Raw genomic sequence first — 19,120 nt, 5'->3', positions numbered from 1 at the left:
CCATGGGTACGTTCTGCCTTGTGGTGACTCAGCTGTGCCAGCTCAGCAGCGCACGGAGCAGGGCCATGGGAACAGCCCCGCAAGGCCACCACCTCCCCATGGCACCCGCTGCCCTCTGTCACCTCCCCACCCCACAACATCCCCATCCCTGGAGCCCAAAGCTCCATCCCAGCAGGATGCACAGGGGACATGTGGGTGTCCCCGGGCTGCGCTGAGCCAGAGCACTGGCACATGGCCTGCACATGGCTGGGGGCAGTGGGGGGGGCCATGGGTGTGCTCGTACTGGGGGGCAGCAGTAGCACGAAGGAGTGAGCTGGTTCCCGATGATGGAGGAATGTTTATTCCCTGTGAAGTCTGCAGTTCTTCCAGCCCTGTATCTATTTGCAGCAACATGACATGTGCGGCGTGGTGTTCTTTGCAAGCTTGAAGTCTTGTAAAAAATTAATTGTTGTATGCAAAATTTGGCTTTAAATTTTAAAAGCAACAGTCAGCCCTGTACTGAAAGCTGTGTGTGCTGCTCCCCAAGGAGTGCAGACCCAAAGGGACATCTGTCGCGGGTCCCTGCACCCAGCTGCCTCCTGCTGACTGGGTGTCCCTGCAGGGTTGCAGGGATGGTGTGGTGCACCCACGTTTTGGGGGTGCAGCCCCACGTGCGGATGCGGCGGCGTTGAGCTCACGAGGCTGAGCTGTGCTGTGCTTATAATCCCAGCCCAAAGGGTCCCCCAGTGAGTGGGGATATGTGGGGTGCTGCTCCCCTGCCAGGGATTGGGGGCCTCGGGTCCTGGGGGTGATGCTGGGACAGGTGGAGATGGAGGATACAGGGGCAGAGCGTCCCTTGTCCCGACCCACGTTATCACATCAGCCCCCATCCCACCCTAACCCATCCCACCCCATCCCACCCCATCCCACCCCACCCCACCCCATCCCATCCCATCCCATCCCATCCCATCCCACCCCATCCCATCCCATCCCATCCCATCCCATCCCATCCCATCCCATCCCATCCCATCCCACCCCATCCCATCCCATCCCATCCCATCCCATCCCATCCCACCCCATCCCACCCCATCCTATCCCATCCCATCCCATCCCGGCAGACGGTACAGCACTGTCGTAGCTCCGCGGGGCCGACGTTGCCTTCACCGACCGTGGGGTGGGGGCTGCCCCGTGGGGTCCCCCCCTCCGAGGACGGGCTGGGGTATCTCCCGTCGGGGCCGCGCGGGGGCGGCGGAGGCGCGATCCCAGCGCTGCGGACCGGGGGCCGCCACCTGCCGCCCCCTCCTCTCTCCTTCCCTCCCCTCCCCATCCCGCTCGGCGGCGGCGCGGCCCCTCCCCGGGGCACGGGGCGCGGGGCCGCGGCGGCCGCCATGGAGGAGGAGCCGCCGCCGCCGCCGTGCCCAGCGCGGGGCCAGCGGCAGCCGGCGGCCGTGAGGCTCCCGCCGCACCATGGGCCGCCTCGCCGCCGCCGCTGCCATGTCGGCCGCCTTCCTCAGCCCCAGCCTCGCCTTCAGCTCCCACTTCGATCCCGGTGAGTGCCGCAGCCCCTCGGGCCCGAAGGCACCGGGAGCCGCGCTTCGCTCCGCTCCGCGCCGCCCCGCACCGCCGCAGCCCCTCCGCATCCCCCGGCGAGCGGCCCCGCTTTTCCCTTCCCACTCCCCCGACCCCTCGTAGCGGTCCCCGCATCGCTCCACGGCCAACCCCCCAGCTCCCTCCCCCTTCGCCCCCGGTTCCCCGTTCTCTCTGCAGCTCCGTCCTCGCAGCCCCGCACCGCCTCTCCGCGGGTTCGGAGCCGTTCCGGTGCGGGGAACGGAGCTCGAGCGCGGCTCCGCGCCTCCAAATGTCACCGTGCGCTGCGGGAGCCGCTCCGCATCGGGCGCCGTTTTGTCCCCCGCTGAGGAATCGCGGAACCGCGCCGCCTCCGGGGGCATTTGTTTGTCTGATTGAAAAATAATGTCGGCAGAAGCGGTGAGAACGGAGCGGAAAGGGGGGCGGGGGGGGGGGACGCTGCCCGGGACCCTCGCGGAGGAGCGGGGCCTGGGGTACCGGAGGCGTGCGGGGCTGCGTGCGGGGCTGCCGTTATGTAAGCGCGGCGGCACGGTTTCGGTTGCGCCGCATCTGCAGGAAGCGGCCGCGCACGGGCGCGGAGCGGCGTTGGCTTTTGTGTGGGTTTTTGGGGCCGTTCGCAGCGCGTTCCAGCTGGATGGGGCGGGGGGGGGAGACCGGCAGCTCTGGCCTCGGCGTGGGCTGCGTGTGCCACGGGGATGGCAGCGTGTGTGTGTGTGTGTGTGTGTGGATGGCACGCGCGTCCCCGGGAGCTGATGGTGGGGTCGGTGCGGTGACCCACGGCAGAGCATCCTTGCGGGGTGGCAGCGCGTTGGCACGGTCCCTTTGTCACTGAAGCGGGGGAAGCCGACCCAGCGCTGCCCTGGCGGGACGCGGTCGCTGCGTGGCTCTGGATGTCACTGTCACATCGCGTGTCCCTTCTCCTCTGTGCGGTGACATCGCTCCGTTTGCTGGAGCCGGCTCTGGAGGGGCTGTAAATGCCGACCGGCCGGGATTTACCCACACGGAGCTCTGCTGGTTCGCAGCCTGCTCGGTATTGATCCGCGTTAGGAAGGAAACCTCTTTATTTGCATCTTAAATGCGGCAGCGCTGGGAATGGAGACGTGTTTACCACTCTCAGCCTTCGGTATAATTTCTCTCCGGGTTTTCGCCGAGCGCCCAATTTGCCATGCTAATCCCGTCAACCTGGGGATTTGCAGGGCACGGTTGCTTTCAGCATCCTTCTGCAGGAAGGTTTTCCGTCGCTGCCGATCGCCATGCTGCCGTGCTCCCCAATCCGGGCTCTGCTGCCGCTGACACCCACGGTTACTGTTAGGGAAAGAAATTAGAGGGGGGAAAATGTATTCTCTGTTTCACGGGCTTGTTGATCCCGTACGGTTGGCGGCACCGTCTGCGCGGCACCTCCCGCGCCAGCCCCATTTCCCTGCTGTTTGCCGGAGACACGGAGCAGGAGGAACCGCAGGGACGGCGTGGGGACAGCGGTGACTCTGGGGGTGGAGGAACTGTCCCCTGCTCCACGCACAGCTTGTGTTTTCGGTGAGGTTGGTGGCCCTTGTGTGAGATGTGCTCATGCCGGGCTGTGCTGGGTGGAGAGCTGCTGCCATCGTGTCCCTGCGGAGGTGGCTGGGGGCGGGGGGATCCCGCTCCTCTCTTCTCTGGGTTTCCAGGCCTGGGGGTGATCATGGCTGGAGCCAGGCTGCGCTGTGAGCAAGGACATCTCTGCAGCCCCTCTGCCTCCAAGGCCTCGCTGTGTCCCACTGCACAGTTGTTGGCTTTAGGGCCAGCGGTGCTCACGATGATGTGAGGCTGTGTCTCCTCTGGCCGGGGTTGGGGTCGGTGCTGCCCTGGCTCCCAGCCTGGATTTCCCCATCTCAGCCTGCGGAGCACATTTTGAATTTGTGAGAAACGTCCTCTCTTCCCTTATCCATATTTCTCCTTCCCTTTTTCTTTTCGAGCAGCACAGTGATGGTTTTTGGACGATGGAGATGCTGCAGGCAGCAGGGCTTTGCTTGGCGTGTTGGGGGCAGCAGGGTGCTGCTGTGGGGCTGCAGCTTTGGGCAGCAGTGGGACTGAGCTCAGGGTGCTCCATGCCTGCTGGTGCTGCCCGTGCCATCGCTGTCCCTTGGCCGTGTCCCAGTGCCACCTGCATGGCCCTTCCTGGGAGCTGGCCATGGGGCAGTGATGGGACCTTTCCACCGCACCGTGGTTGTGGGTCCAGCTGGCACATGCTGCTTCCCCCTGCCCCAATCCCTGTGCCACAAGTGCCTTGCATTGCTGGGCAGTGCTGGCAGGGGTTGACATGGGGAACAGCGGCACAGGGACCGGAACCCCAGAGCTCACAAGGGGTGAAGGGCAGCAGGGTGGGCGCAAAGGTCAGATTTGGGGCAGGGAGTGGGGAACGTGGAATGGAGGTGGCTGCAGTGGGGGAAGCGTAACACCCGGCAGTGTGTGGGAAGCTGCCTTGCTCACACCTCACCGCCCAGATCCTACAAGGAGCTGCCGGCGCGTGGAAGGTGTCAGCACGGGGCCCGTCTGTCTGTCCAGGCATGGAGGTGGGGGTCCCACAGGGGTGCTGGGGGGTTGGGGGGGCTCCCAGCTGGGCTGCTGCTGGCAATGGCGTTGGCGCAGCTCTGCAGTGCTGCAGGGCAGCTGGGCCCCGCTGCAGGAGGATGGGATCGGCACCAGCATTGCTCCCCCGGGGGTGCCCGCCTGCTCCCCCCCCTTCTCCCCTCCTTCCTTCTCTTTGCTCCCCCCCTCTCCGTGCACACGGGTGATTGCGTTTTGGATGGCGATACTGATCCCTGTCAAAGCCAATTAGGAGAAATTAATATGCCAGGGTTGAAAGGGCTCAGATCTCTCGGGATGGGTGGGGTGGTGACTCACGGGCTCCCTGCCCAGTTCTGCCCGCCCAGCTGTGGGACGCGGGGTGCCCCACAGCTCCTGTCCTGGCACTGGGCCGTGGGGCAGTGCTGGTATCTGCACTGTACTGTCTGGAGAGCAGTGCCATGGCTGTCCCATGGGCACAGTACTGCGCCCGGCCAGGAGCTGCCCAGTGCTGGGTTCCTCCCTGTCCCATGGGCTGTTGGAGCACAGGCTGTCATCTCCCAGTGTTTCTCAGTTGGAAATCCCCACTTAGGTGGGTTCCTCCTGCATTGGGTCGCAGTGGGCACTGGATGGTGTTCATTCCATGATGATGTTACTCCATGCAGCTCCAGCAGCATGCCACAAGCCCAGGAGCCATGGCCATTAGGTGGGAGTCCCAGCCATGCGCCATCCCATCTCTGCACTCCGGGGAGAGCATGGGGGCTGAGCACCAGGGAAGGACAGGAACTGGAGCCTGGATCAGGCTGGGGTCCCCTGTGGGTGAGAAACCCCACTGGGAGCCAGGGGGTTGGTCCTGGGATCCTGCCCATGGTCAGACAGTGTTGTTTCCACCTCCTGGGCCTGTGATTGGTATAAATGATTGCCTTAAAGGCTTGAGCAGCCCCTGTGAAGCCCACGCCAGGCCCCTTACCCACTGCAATTTGGGACCGTGAGGGCTTTGTCCTGAAGGGCAGCCCCAAGGAGGGGGTGGGCTGGGGGCATGGGGTGCTGGGGCTGGCTGAGAGGACGGGGCCGTGCTGGGCAGTGCAGGGAGGGGTTGGCCACTGGAGGAAGCAGCAGCAGGTTCAGGATTTCCTGCAAGCGACTGTCCCTGGGACGAGGGGAGCGAGCGGCGGTGGCTGGAGGCCCTGCTTCCCGTCCCTTCCCCTCTAGCAGGGCCATTGCTGCTGACTCCAATGCCACCACTGTTGTTTTAATGCTGGAGCGAAGGGAAGCTCCGGCGTGGCACGTGCTGTAAGTGGGGCAGCTCTCTGCAGGGTGCAGCATGGCTGGGCTGTTGGGGGGCACGGGGGACTCTGGGGTGTGGGGGTGAGTGCTTGCCAAGGGTGGGCTGTGCACCCCTGGTCAGTGCCAGGCAATCCTCCTGCTCAAAGCACCCCTGATGGCACCACGCTGCGGTGCAGGGCAGTGCGAGGCACAGAGCTGCCGCCTGGGGGGTGACGTCCCTCGGGAGGGCTGTGGTGATGCTTTCAGGGCAGCAGCTTCAGAAAGTCCCCGAGGTCTCAAAGTGTGGGTGCGAGATGGGGGTGTTGCACACTTGGGGATGGATGGACAGCCCCGGGGCCGGCACCATAACAGCTTCCTAAAATCCTCTCCCCACCGATTCTCAGGGTCTCTTCCCCTCTGCTTGCCTTGTCCAGCCTGGCATGGGGCTGTTCAGAGGCTGTGCAAAGGCTCTCTGAAATTGGGGCAGGCAAAGGGCAGCTCCCAAGGCCGGGCGCACCGCAGCGATGGAGCTTTAAGGCAGTTGCAGAGAGCGGCAGGAAGGGGGTGGGCAGGGACCCTCCTGTTTGCCACAGCTGTCAGCATCCTGGGACATCGGAGCTGCCCGGTGCGGCGCCGGTTTGAGGCGTGTGTGGCTGCGCTCGGTGCTCGCCTCTCTCACCGCTTGTTTTCGGAGCCGAGGCTTCTTGTTTCATAACGTCGCTGAACGTTTCTGATAAAAATAGGCTGCCCCCCTCCACGCGGCTTCTCTCCCGCCGTTACGTAAATGCTGCTTCACCGGCTGCTGGGAGCCTTGTTCTGGCCGTGCCCGTGGTGCTGTGCTCACAGCTCTGTGCCGGCGGTGCCGCGCTCACGGCGCTGAGTGCCGTGGGTTGGTGTGCATGGTGCTGATGAGCTGATGGTTTGGTGATCTTAGTGGTGTTTTCTGGTTCTGCGGTGCCATGGCCACGGTGCTGTGCCCATAGCGCCCGTGGTGCTGTGCCTGTAGTGCCCACGGTTCCGTGCCCGTGGTGCCAAGTTCAAGGTGCTGTGGCCATGATGCCCGTGGGGCTGTGTCCAAGCTGCTGTGCCCATAGTTTCCATGGTGTTGTGCTCGCAGTGCCCAGGGTGCCATGCTCAAGGTGCCTTGTCCACGGCGCTGTGCCCATCGTTTCCATGGTGCCGTGCCCATGGCTCTGTGCCCATAGCACTGGCCATAGTGCCATGCCCTGAAGGCCGCAGCATCCCTCCCTCCCAGCACAGGGCACCAGTCTGTGCTCTCCTCCTTGGGAGCCACACAGGCACCAATTCACCTCCCCGTGGCATGAGGAGCCCATGCTGCGTTCTGTTGCTGGGATTTGGCTCCAGCCGTGGCTGTGGTTTGCTGCGATGGCACTGCGTGTCCCTGCTGGTGTGGGATGGAGGGAGGCTTCAGACCCAATTTAAGCTCCAACCAAGAGAATGCAATTGAAATAATGAATTTAACCTTGCTTTGCATGCTTTTTTTTTTTTTTTTAATGTATTATTTTCTCAGGAAAGCAAAGGGAAAATTGTCCATGTCTGGCTGCTCCCTACCCACCACGCTGCCTGCAGCAGGAGGGCTGTGCTGGAAGAACTTGGCTTTTTGTCTCTCACCAGGCTGATGCTCGGTGTGTGCACAGTGCTGCACTTATTACAGCCCACGTTTTCATTCCACCACATTACAAAATGACGGGTGATCTTTCTTTTTTTTTTTTTCCTTCTTTTTATTTATTTTAATTTTCCATCAAATTATTGTTACTATTTTTTACTGCTAATCCATCCCGAGGTGATAAAACCCGAACTAAGAGGCGAGAATCGATCCTTTCAGAACACTTCTGTGCTGGTTAAATTAGCCCATGTGAACAGGGAGAGCAGATGAACATGGCATGCACTGCGTTGGAAATGAGCCCCTCCATGGCACCTGATGGGCTCTGTGCAGTGCTGCTGGGTGATGCTGGCCGTGCCTCAGTTTCCCTCTGGAGTTGTGTGGAGCAGCCTCGTGTTTTCGTGTTAAATGGCAGCGGATGGTTTCTTGCTGCTTGGCTGCGTATGGGTGAGCAGCGCGCTCATCCTTTGAGGTGTAAAATTGCTTTCCTGGAAGCTGCCCATGGATCCAGGCCCTTCATCTCGCCGGGGATTTATAATGTTACTAGGACTGTGCTTGCGCTGGGAGAGCGGCTGAGAGTGCTGAGCCTGCGGTGGGATGCTGTGCTGGGTCCTGTGTGTGTGCATCCTGCCCCAATCCTGTCCCAGACCTTCACTCTACCCAAACATGGCCCTGCACCCTGCACAAACTCACACCCAGCTCTGAACCCTGCACCGGGCACCCTTCCCAAACCCAGCCCTGCGCCCTGCCCAAACTAAACCCCTGCACCCTGCCCGAACCCACACCCAGCCCCACACCGTGCCCAGACCCAGCTTTGCATCATGTCCAGACTCAGCCCTACACTGTGCCCAAACCCAGCTGTGTATCGTGCCCAAACCCAGCCCCATGCCCTCCCTGAGCCTGTCCTCTCCCGGCTGGCCTCCCATTGCCATCCTCACTGGGGGCAATGCAGGAGGATGGGAGCGCTCCCCGCTTTGTCCCACTCTTCTGCACATAGCTGCATAGGGACCCCAGGTCAAATGGGGGTCTGGACACAGTGAGACTCCCTCCATCCTGCAGGGAGAAAGTCTATGATTCTGCACCCACCAGATTCATGGGTGTAAGGTGGGGAAACTGAGGCACAGTTGGGCAGTTTGCAGCAGGACCTGCAGCAAAGGGCTTGGGGGTGGTCTCGGGTGTGTGACCGAGCAAGTGGGCAGGACCTGCTCCTGCCGAGCCATTTGGCCATGCGGAGCCCTGCGGGGAGCCCCGGGCTCTCCCCTTCCGCACACGTCAGCCCCACTCCTTGCCCGTTGCCGCCGGGCAGAGCGAGCGGCGGCCGTGGCACATCCCAGCGGCGGGGGATGGCTGGAGGAGCGGCTGCAGGCACTCAGCAAACGTGAGTCAGCAAAGGAGCCGGGAAGGGCTGAGCCCATCCCTCGCTGCGGGGCGGTGGGGTTGTAGCCTTTCCCGGGTGCCTTTTAGGAAAAGGATTTTAGGGGGTGCATCCCTGAGCTGGGTGAGCAATGCAACAGGATGTGGGGTGTGGGCAGGTGGACCCCGCTGTGCTCAGCATCTCTGCGCTCTCTGCTTTACCGTTCTGATCTCCTTTGCAGGGTCAGGTGCCACCCTGGGGCTCTTCTGAATCCCACCCCTGCCCCCCAGCATGGGAATGGAGCATGGTGTCTCCTGGCTTGCAGGCAGTGTTGGAGCATCATTGCTCCCCCGACTCCGGGGCTGGTGCAGCAGCTCCTGCTGAGGGATGCACTGAGCTGGCCGTGCTCAGTGTGACCCCGTGGTGAGAGCAGTTTGTTGTGGGGGAAGCACTGCGGAGCTGCTGGGGGGGGGATCCAATGGTGGGGGCTGCGGTGGGTTCACGGTGATGCCAAAAGAGCTGCATGGAGCTCCCAGCCCTCAAATGGTGGTGACACCCCTCCTTGCACCAGCGGTGGTGCAGGTGGGGAAACTGAGGCAGAACACGTTGTTTTGGAAATGGGTTCATCCGAAAAGCTCCATTTCCTGCACCGCGGCCTTGGGCGGCTCAGCTGACAGTCCCTGCTGGAACAGCTTCTGTCGCCGCGCTCTGCTCCCGTCGGCATTCAAAAGGCTCTGTTCAGTGAGTCATTTTCTCTCTTGCTGTCCCACTATCCAAGGAAAATGGTGACATTCGCTGTACAAAGTGTGTTCACCATGGAAACCGGCTGCAAGCAGCAAGAATGCCACCCCCGGCTCCTCCCCGGTTCGGCTGCGCATCGCTGAGCCTCAGAAGATGGCTCTGGAGCTGCTGCGCCAGCAGCGGCCGCGTTCTGTGCGGTGCGGGGCCCGAGGTGCTCCGTGTCCCCGAGCGGGGATCCCCAGCCCTCCTGTCCTTCAGGTGCCCTCCTCAAGGACACGCCAGCGCGGGGGCAGAGCTGGCAGCACGGTGCCCAGCGTGGCTTTGCATACCGGCACCTGGGGTGGGAGAGGCTTGGTGATGGCGCAGCCCCCATCGTGTGTCTGCACGCGTGGTGCGTGGCAGCGGTGCTGGGCTGGGCTTTGGGAAAGAGATGCACGGGTGATGGCACTGTGCCCCAATCCCTCTGTGCAACAGGGAAGGCGCGGTGCGGCGGTTCTGGGTGCAGCTCTGTGCTGTGGATGGGTGCGTGGGGGCTCACAGTGGGGTGGGGGTCTCTGTGCCGCCACCCCCTGTCGTGGCAGCACTGTGGCCTTCCTGCTTCCTTCTGCCACCACGTGCTGGTTGTTCAGAATAGTAATGCGGCAGCTGCTGCCTGTGGTGGGGGCTCACAGTGAGGGGCTGTGGTGCAGGATGGCCCCATGGGGCGGTGGGCGAGGGGATATGGGATGGAGATGCACGTTACCTTGCTGGCAGCATCCCTGGCCCTGAGCCTAGTGGGGTGTGATGTGGGGATACGGTGTGCCCGGTGGTGACAGCACAGTGGGGGCACAGCAGTGGGGGGGGGCACGTGAGCAAAATCCCTGCGTGCAACCCCCTGGCAGCTCCCTGCAGCGCAGCCCTATCTGCTCCCCTTACCCTGCACCCCTATGTCCCCACAGACGGCACCCCCCTTAGCGAGCTCTCCTGGTCCTCCTCGCTGGCTGTCGTGGCCGTTTCCTTCTCCGGGCTCTTCACCTTCATCTTCCTCATGTTGGCCTGCCTGTGCTGCAAGAAGGGAGATATCGGCTTCAAGGTGAGGGCTGGGCACCCAGCGTGGGCAGGGGGCTGCAGCTCCCACTGGGGTCTCCCGGTGCCATGTCACTGCCTGTGGGACGTGCCTGTTGCTCAGTGGCGGGGGTCTCAGCTTTACCCATCGCCCCGGGCCGGGCCACGGCATGGTTAAGGGCCGCGGCGGTCCCACCCGCACGCCCCCGGGGTGGGAGGCACCCTGACCTCACAGGCACAGAATGTGCCGAGAAACAGTTTTCCCTAATTGCTGGGATTTTTGTGGAGGCTCGCGGCGCCCGCGGCGGGGAGGGGTCAGGCAGAGGGGACACGCCGGGTCGTTGTATAACCGTCCCACACCGGAGCACCTCGAGCAGGGGAACAATGAGCCCCCTCGAACCCCCGCGGCAGCTATATAAGGCCGTGGAGCTGCAGCCTGGCTCTGGCAGTGCCCGCGGGGTCGCGGCGCGCAGCACCATGAGCGGCGGCTGCGCCGGGGCAGCACCATGCTCACCATCACCTACCTGCTCGCCCAGGCGGCTTTCAGGAGCCGGGGGCTGGTGGGGCATCAGTGCCAGGTATGGGGCTGTGGGCACGGCCCGGGGGGCTCGGTGATGCGCTATGGGGTGCGGGTGGCTGCGCTGGGGGGCGCGGGGCAGGCTGCAGGGAGCCCGCAGGGTCAGTTGTCTCTGCTCCGTGTGTGTCCCCCTGCCGTGCGCTTCCTTCCGCCCCGGCCCAGGAGTTTGAGAACGCCGAGGGGGACGACTACGTGACGGAGTTCTCGGCCCAGGGCTCGCCCGCCCCGCAGCATGGCCCCGAGGTGTACGTCCTGCCCCTCACCGAGGTCTCGCTGCCCATGGCCAAGCAGCCGGGGCGCTCAGGTAAGCTGCCTGAGGGGAGCGGGGGGGTGGGAGGCACTGGGCACTGTGGGACCCCCCGTGCACCCCGGGGCAGAGGTGGAGTGGGGCCAGGAGGGGTGATCACAGCCCTGTGCCAGGCTTAGCTGAAGCAACTTCCAAAGGGGCAACAGGAGGCTGAGGTCCCTTGAGCAGCGCCGTCCCTCTGCACAAGGATGGTTTGTCCCCCTTGCGTGGCACCAAGGGGAGCAGTGTGCATCCCTCTGGTGTGTGCTGGGACATAGAATCACTGAGGTTGGAAGAGAGCACTAAGATCAACCATCAGCCCATCCCCACCATGCCCACTGAACCGTCCTGTAGGGTTTTCTTTCCCATGGCACCCACCAGCCCCAGCCCTGCGTAAACAAGGCAGCGAGTGGGAGAGGAATCTGGGGGGGGCACTGTGCCACAGCCCCCTTGCTCCCATTGTTGCTCTCCCCAGCTCAGAGAATAGCAGCAGTGTGACAGGGCTGGGGCGGCGTGATGCAGCCCAACAATGGCTCCATTGCTGCACCCTTTGGCATGGGTGCATGAGGGGCAGGACTTGTGCTGGGAGGGGGCCGGGACTGTGGCTAAATGCCAGAGCTCCAGTTTGGCTCCATTCTGCTCTCCCCATCTCTGGGGAGGAGAAGGGGCAGAGAGCAGCTCCCCTCTGCCTTGCTTGGGGACACCCCATGTCCCCACACCAGCACGGCCACACCAGGATGCTTGGTGGGAAGGATGTGGGGTGCCTGGGGATGGCCCCCCCACTGCTGACAGAGCATCCCAGGACAGTGTGGGGTGGCACAGCAGGAAGGACCCCAGGGCTCGGCTGGAATCGGCGGGTAACTCGGTTGGGTTGGGGGTGCGGGTGAGCACATGAGCGCACAGGCAGCTGGATGTGTTCTGTTACAGTGCAGCTCCTCAAGTCTGCAGACCTTGGGAGGCAGAGCCTGCTGTACCTGAAGGAGATTGGGCATGGATGGTTTGGCAAGGTGAGCACAGGGCATTGGGGTGTTGGGTGTTGGGATACTGGGGCAGGGTGCATGCAGGATCTGGTCCCCCTGGGGCTGCTCCAGCTCTTGTGCCCCATTGGGATGTGGGTTGCAGGGGTCACTGTGTCCCCCACTGGGAGCGAGGTGCAGTGAGGATGGATAGATGGGGACGTGCCTGTCTCTTGCCCCCAGGTGTTCCTGGGGGAGGTGAACTCAGGCATCAGCAGCACGCAGGTGGTGGTGAAGGAGCTGAAGGCCAGTGCCAGTGTGCAGGACCAGATGCAGTTCCTGGAGGAAGCACAGCCCTACAGGTAGGACCAGGGGTGCTTCTGAATTGGGACAAGCTGCTGGTATGGGGGGTGCTTGTGGATGGAGGCTGTCCCAAGGCTGTGGGCTGTCCCCTCTGGCTGAGTTCTCTGGGCCACAGCTCAGCTCTGTCCTGGGGCTTGCTGGCTGCAGGATGCTGCTGGTGTCTGGCCCTGCCTGCAGTGAGGTCATGAGTATGGGGGGGAGGCACAGAACTGCTCCATGCCCCATGAGAGCCGAACAAATGCCCCTTTGTGGTGTGCACTGGGGTGCTGGGACGCGCTGGTACCCGCTCACAGCCGCTCCCGGCTGCCCCCGCGTTGTGGAGGAGGCACCAGGGATGCTCCCCCCGTGGTGCCAGTGTGCCCCTCGCTCTGCTCCACAGGGCCCTCCAGCACACCAACCTGCTGCAGTGCCTGGCCCAGTGCGCCGAGGTCACCCCCTACCTGCTGGTGATGGAGTTCTGCCCGCTGGTGAGTGCCATAGCCCTATAAGCTGGGGCTGTAGGATGCTGTGGGGGTGGCACATGGCACCGCTGTGCCATGCCTAGCACATTTTGGACCTGGGACCCACTGGGTGCGGGAGGGGACTGTGGTGACAGTGGCACCATCCTGCAGGGTGACCTGAAGGGATACCTGCGGAGCTGCCGGGGGGCTGACTCCATGGCCCCAGACCCTCTCACTCTGCAGAGGATGGCATGCGAGGTGGCCTGCGGTGTGCTGCACCTGCACAGGAACAACTACATCCACAGGTAAGGCTGGGAGTGCAGGGGTGGGGGGGGAGTGGGCCGAGCAACCCCCAGGCTGTGCCCACCCCACCTTGCTCCTCCTGCCCAACAATATCCTGGTGCTGAGTGAGTTGCACACAGAGACTCCAGCATCAGTGATTTTGTTGAGGAAGGGGAGTGCTGCATCGGGGCCACCGGACCTTCCCAGCCCAAGCTGGGCTGCTTGGGAGCGTTGCAGTGGGGGGAAGTGGGGTCTGGCAGTGCAGGAGAGGGGTTTCCCATGGGCATCCCGCCCTTGGTGCACCCAGGGTCTCCCCACATGCATCTACACTGTCCTAATGTGCATCCCATCTGTGCGCACCCCTCCGGGGCTATGGGAGCCCAGCCATGCCTGGCTGCACGGGTAGGAAGTGCCAGGGCTCACGTTGCTGGGGAAACCTGCTTTCCGCTTGGCTCAGCGCTTGACGGATGGATGGACGGACAGAGGCGCAGCTGGAACGCTGTGCAAGAATTCCTGCTGTGCGTTGGGTGGTTGGTGATTGGCACGCCCAGCATTCTGCTGCAGCACAACCCTCCTGCTCCCAGCACTGGCAGCAGTGCTGCTGGGGGTGCCCAAGTGCGGTCCTCGGGCCCTGGGTGCCCTGTGCCCCCTGTGGGGGTGGTGACAGCACTGGCATTTGCTTGGCAGTGACCTGGCCCTGCGGAACTGCTTACTCACAGCCGACCTGACCGTCAAGATTGGGGACTACGGACTCTCACACTGCAAGTACAAAGTAAGGCTGGTTAGAGTGAGGAGGGGGTTGCGCTTGGGACCCCCACAGTATCGAGTCTGGGGGAGCTCAGGGATGTGCTGCGCACACGTATGGCTCTGCCTGTAACTCTCTGTGCACACACATCCCCAAACACCGTGCTGTAACCTTCCCTTCCCTTCCCTTCCCTTCCCTTCCCTTCCCTTCCCTTCCCTTCCCTTCCCTTCCCTTCCCTTCCCTTCCCTTCCCTTCCCTTCCCTTCCCTTCCCTTCCCTTCCCTTCCCTTCCCTTCCCTTCCCTTCCCTTCCCTTCCCTTCCCTTCCCTTCCCTTCCCTTCCCTTCCCTTCCCTTCCCTTCCCTTCCCTTCCCTTCCCTTCCCTTCCCTTCCCTCACTCACAGGCTTTGCTGGGGCATTGAGTGGGTACTGGGAGGTGTGAGCCTGGAGGAACAGCACGATGGGGCTGGGGATGTGGGGTGGTGGTGCAGTGAGGCTGGGGAGAGTGCTGGCAGCGGGCGGTGCTGTGCCCTGTCCTTTACGTGTCGTTTTGACGTTCTCTTCTCGTACTGACCCTGCATACTTGGCAGGACGACTACTTTGTGACGGCCGACCAGCTGTGGGTGCCGCTGCGCTGGATTGCGCCCGAGCTCATCGATGAGGTGCACGGCAACCTGCTTGTCGTGGACCAGACCAAGGCCAGCAACGTCTGGTGAGCAGGGCGGGGGGCACGGCGGGTGTGTGGTGTCTGCATGCCGGCTGGTGGCAGGCTGGGGGTCTCCCTATGCCCCCAGCATCGTGCCGTTCCTGCAGGTCACTGGGTGTCACCATCTGGGAGCTGTTTGAGCTGGGCAGCCAGCCCTACGACCACTACTCCGACCGGCAGGTGCTTGCCTACGCCATCAAGGAGCAGCAGCTGAAGCTGCCCAAGCCCCAGCTGAAGCTGTCGCTGGCGGAGCGCTGGTGAGGAGCTCTCCCTGTCCCCGTGTGGGTGCGCAGCCATGGCTCTGGCATGGGAGCGGGCACGGTGCTGAGCCCTGCTCCTTATTGCTGCAGGTATGAAGTGATGCAGTTCTGCTGGCTGCAGCCCGAGCAACGCCCGACAGCTGAGGAGGTGCATCTGCTGCTCTCCTACCTCTGTGCCAAGGGTGCGACGGAGGCAGAGGAGGAGTTCGAGAAGCGCTGGAACTCCATGAAGCCCAACGGCAGCGCCAGCGGCAGCCACCACGGCACCGAGCTCTCCTCCTTCCCTCTGCTGGAGCACTTCTCGGCCGACGGCTTCCCCTCGGACGGGGACGACATCCTCACCGTGATGGAGACCAGCCACGGCCTCAACTTTGAGTACAAGTGGGAGCACACCAAGACCGAGCACTTCCAAGCACCCCTGGGCTCCCTCAGCCCCAGCAGCGCCGCACGTTACCATGAACTCTATTACCCAGCAGCATCTGCAGGGCACCTGAGCCTGGGGGTCTCACCGTCCTGCTATGAGTGCAAGCAGCAGGGCTGCCCCAGCTTACCGCCACCCAGCATGGTGCCCATCCTGGGCGCACACAGCCCCTCGCTCGGCAGTGAATACTACATCCGCATCGAGGGCCCGGCTGAGGGCAGTGCTGAGATGGACTACGCCATGTGCTCCTACAGCCCTGAGGGTGAGCGTGGCTCCACGTCCTGCTGGAGAACCCAGGGCGCGCGGGATGACTCGGACAGCAGCCCCACTGCATCGCTGAGCATGGAGCCGCTGCTGGGCCGTGCACCGGCAGGTGAGGGCTCGTGGGAGTGCGCCGAGTACTACCCCTATGCGGGGCAGGAGCAGCATGGCTATGTGCCATCCCCCGGCCCTGAGCGGTTCCTGCTGGACGAGGAGCATGCTGAGCCCAGTGACAAGGACTGGCCTGTTCCCGGCTTCCAGCACAGTGTCTTTGCCGACCCACTGGGCGTCTCGCCCTCACTGAACTGTGCCTACAGCCCCCAGCGCTACAGGCAGCCTCCAGCACAGGGTGAAACCCATCCGGACTGCGTGACGCTGGAGCTGGGCGATGACAGCCCCCCTGGGGCTCCCATCCCAGCAGCCCCCCAGCAGCAACCCTGGGCCTCCAACAGCTCCTCCAACAACAACATTGGCAGCGGCAGCCCGGCCACCCGCGAGCCCACCGACAGCTGGTGCTACCGCCGCATGATCACCTTCCGCGGGCTGATGGCCAAGCCGCTGGGCACTGTGCCACCGCGCACCCAGCCCCAGCTCGGGGGGTCCCCGCCGGGCATCGATTTCCGCCGCCCACGGCAGGAGCAGCCCCAGCCCCCCGGCTCCTCCCAGTGCCGCTCGCCCTCCCCGCAGAGCCAGGCCTGGCAGAGCCGTGACTCATCAGCCTCCGGCCGCTCACAGGCAGCAGCGCTGGCTGGCGGCCCCGACGCGACCCTGGAAGCCAGAGCGCAGCCTTGCCCACAGGATGCCCACCCGGCTGAGGGCATGGAGCGGAGCAGCCCTCCTTGCAGCCCCGCGACCCACGGCACAGCTGGGACGGGCCCTGGGGAGGCCACCCTTATGGCCGGCATCACGGTGCCAAGCCCTGCTCCTACCAGGGAGCCTGGCATAGACGGTGCCCAGTCTGCGCTGGAGGGCCCTGAGACATTGGTGTCTGCAGAGGCGGCTGCCGAGAGCAGCGCGTGCCTCACCAGCGACGCAGAACGCACCCCAGACAAAACCTTCTCCAGCAGCAGCTTCCCTGGTGGCGACGATGGCAGCGATGAGGACACGGCAGAGCTGACTTCGGGAGTCTTCACCGACTTCTCCGGGGACTACATGGAGCGGGCAGACGTGGCGCCGGCATTCAAGTCCTTGCAGAAGCAGGTGGGGACACCGGACTCCCTGGAGTCGCTGGACATCCCCTCTACTGCCAGCTCCTGCGAGGTGTTCAGCCCCACCGCCTTCACGTCCGCCGGGCAGCCCAAGGCTGTGGACAGTGGCTACGACACAGAGAATAACGAGTCCCCTGAGTTTGTCCTCAAGGAGCCCCACGAGCCCCGTGAGCCCGAGGCCTTTGGCCAGATGGGGAAGCCACCCCCGGGGCTGCCAGGAGGGGACGGGGACAGCCCAGCCCCCGAAACGCGGCCCTCGGCATCCTTCGGTACTGAGCTGCACGGCCTCTCTGAGAAGAACCCCTACCGTGACTCTGCCTACTTCTCTGACTACGACACCGAGGCTGAGCGTGGCCCCAAGGATGAGGAGGACAGCGACGGCTCCGAGACCCCAGAGGCAGAGAAGGAGGGACCCCAGCCCTACATGCAGGACATGGCGCAAGCCCCCGAGCTGGGGGAGGACACACTGCACCCCCCAGGAGCACCTGGCAGCCCCCCGGTAGCCCCCAGCACAGTGCTGGCAGCCGAAGCACTGGACATGGGGGTCTCTGTGGGGGACTGGCGGGGAGCAGAGACTGGTTGTCCCACGGTGCAGGAGCATGGCACTGAGCTCCCAGCACCAAGCAGCTTCCCATGCCCTGATGGTGATGTGCTGGGGGGCTCTGTGCCAACCAAGACTTTCTCCTTGTCCCCGGTACCAGACGGTGAGGAGCCAGTGCCGGGCGAAGGGACCCATGAGGCTGAGAGCATCCCTGGACTGGGAGAACATGTGGCTGGGGGTGAACAGACTATGCCCCCTGTGCCAGGGCTTGGGGCAGCGGGGCTGCCCCCAGAGGGCACCAGGGTGGGCATCACGCCTGGAGGGGATGCGCCCGGGGGTCCCAGCACGCTGCCATCAGGGGATGAGACATCGATGGGTATCTCCCTGCTCCCATCCACCCCTGAGCGCCGAGAGGAGCCCGAGGAGGAGGAGGAGGACACAGAGGACAGTGATGAGTCGGATGAGGAGCTGCGCTGCTACAACATCCAGGAGCAGAGCGAGGAGAGCGAGGAGGAGCCGGCCGCCGTCCCCATTGTGGTGGCTGAGAGCCACAGTGGCAGGAACCTGCGCAGCCTGCTCAAGATGCCCAGCCTGCTCTCCGAGGCCTTCTGTGAGGACCTGGAGCGCAAGAAGAAGGCCGTGTCCTTCTATGATGATGTCACCATCTACCTCTTTGACCAGGTGAGCGGCCCCAGCAAGGCGAGGTGGGCACGCAGCGGTGGGCACGGTAGCCAATAATGGCATTATCTCCCATGGTGTCTCCTTTGTGTAGGAAAGCCCCACACGGGAGCTGGGCGAGCAGAGCTTCCCAGATGTCCCCGAGCCCTCGGCGCAGCCCCCAGCCAGCAGCAGCCCCACCAGCCCTGCCAGCCCCACGGAGAGGCTGAGCGCATCGGATGACTCCTCGGATGGCAACGCCTCAGAAGAGAGTAAGGGGGCTGTGGGGTCAGGGGGTGGCAGTGGGCTGACCCTAATGACGGGCTCAGCCCCCAGCCCTTTGCTGTGTGTTGCAGGTGGAGGCTTTGAGTGGGACGACGACTTTCCGCTCATGCCGGTGAAGCCATCCCTGATGTCCTCGCTGACGCCGGCAGAGCCTGACCCAGCCGTGCCCACGCTGGTGCCAACCCCAAAACAGGTGCTGCCCCTCCAGTTCTCCCGCTTCACAGTCTCTCCTGCCCCGGTGTCCCGGTTCTCCATCACCCACGTCTCCGACTCAGACATGGACTCCGCAGGAGGTGAGACCTCAAGCGGACCCCCCTGCCCCCCCCAGCACAGCTCTGCCCCAGTGCCCCCCACAGGCACCACCACCCCCAGGTGATTTTGTCCCTCTTGGTCCCCTGCTCACACCACCTCTCTGCTCCCTTCCAGGCAGCAGCGAAGATGGTGATCGGGAATAAGCCAGCGTGCGCCTCGCCTGCCTGCGCCCTCAGCACCGGCACTGGCTCCGGGCACCGTGCTCTGTTTTTTAGACAGATGGGGTTGGAAGGAGTTTGGGTGCTGCTGGCTGGAGCCGGGCACAGCCCAGGGTGAGGCGGTGTGTGCCAGCGGTGCGTGTGCGAGTGGATGGCTGCGTGTGTGTAAATAGACATATATATATATATAGACATATATATATATATAAAATTATAGCGTTTAAAGGGTAGTGCCCTGACCTTGCTAACATTTGCTCAGTCCCCCCTCATTGATGCCCCCCCCCCCCACCCCACATTGGCTTTCTCCCCACGTGTGCTCCCCAAGCCGGTTCTTTGTCCCCACCTGCACCTTGATGCCCCCCTGTATCCCCCCCCATCCAGGGCTGGCAAAGCCTTTCAGCCGCTGGGGGGGCTCGGTTGGGGGGCTGCCCCCTGCTTTTAGCCAGGCCCTTCAGGGACCAGTCCCAGCCCTGCAGGGAACCCCGAAGCTTGGGGGGTTCCCCACCTCCCTGAGGCTTTTTGGGGGGG

The 19,120-nt window shown here is 63.7% G+C and overlaps 1 protein-coding gene across 1 annotated transcript; it reads left to right on the top strand.

The window, feature by feature from the left end:
• The first annotated feature begins 1,393 nt into the window (after positions 1–1,393).
• AATK (apoptosis associated tyrosine kinase) lies at positions 1,394–18,852 on the top strand. The gene is made up of 14 exons (XM_048964783.1): positions 1,394–1,528; positions 10,031–10,164; positions 10,876–11,017; positions 11,927–12,006; positions 12,199–12,317; positions 12,698–12,785; positions 12,930–13,063; positions 13,728–13,812; positions 14,374–14,495; positions 14,597–14,746; positions 14,840–17,861; positions 17,953–18,109; positions 18,194–18,415; positions 18,549–18,852. The coding sequence occupies exons 1-14, from the start codon at positions 1,447–1,449 to the stop codon at positions 18,575–18,577; spliced, it is 4,566 nt and encodes a 1,521-aa protein (XP_048820740.1). The 5' UTR covers positions 1,394–1,446; the 3' UTR covers positions 18,578–18,852.
• The last annotated feature ends 268 nt before the right edge of the window (positions 18,853–19,120 follow it).

This window comes from Lagopus muta, chromosome 18 (assembly GCF_023343835.1).
Source record: "Lagopus muta isolate bLagMut1 chromosome 18, bLagMut1 primary, whole genome shotgun sequence".
NCBI classification, from domain to species: Eukaryota; Metazoa; Chordata; class Aves; order Galliformes; family Phasianidae; genus Lagopus; species Lagopus muta.
The sequence above is the reverse complement of the archived record's forward strand: the minus strand, read 5'-3'. Positions and strand labels throughout refer to the sequence as shown.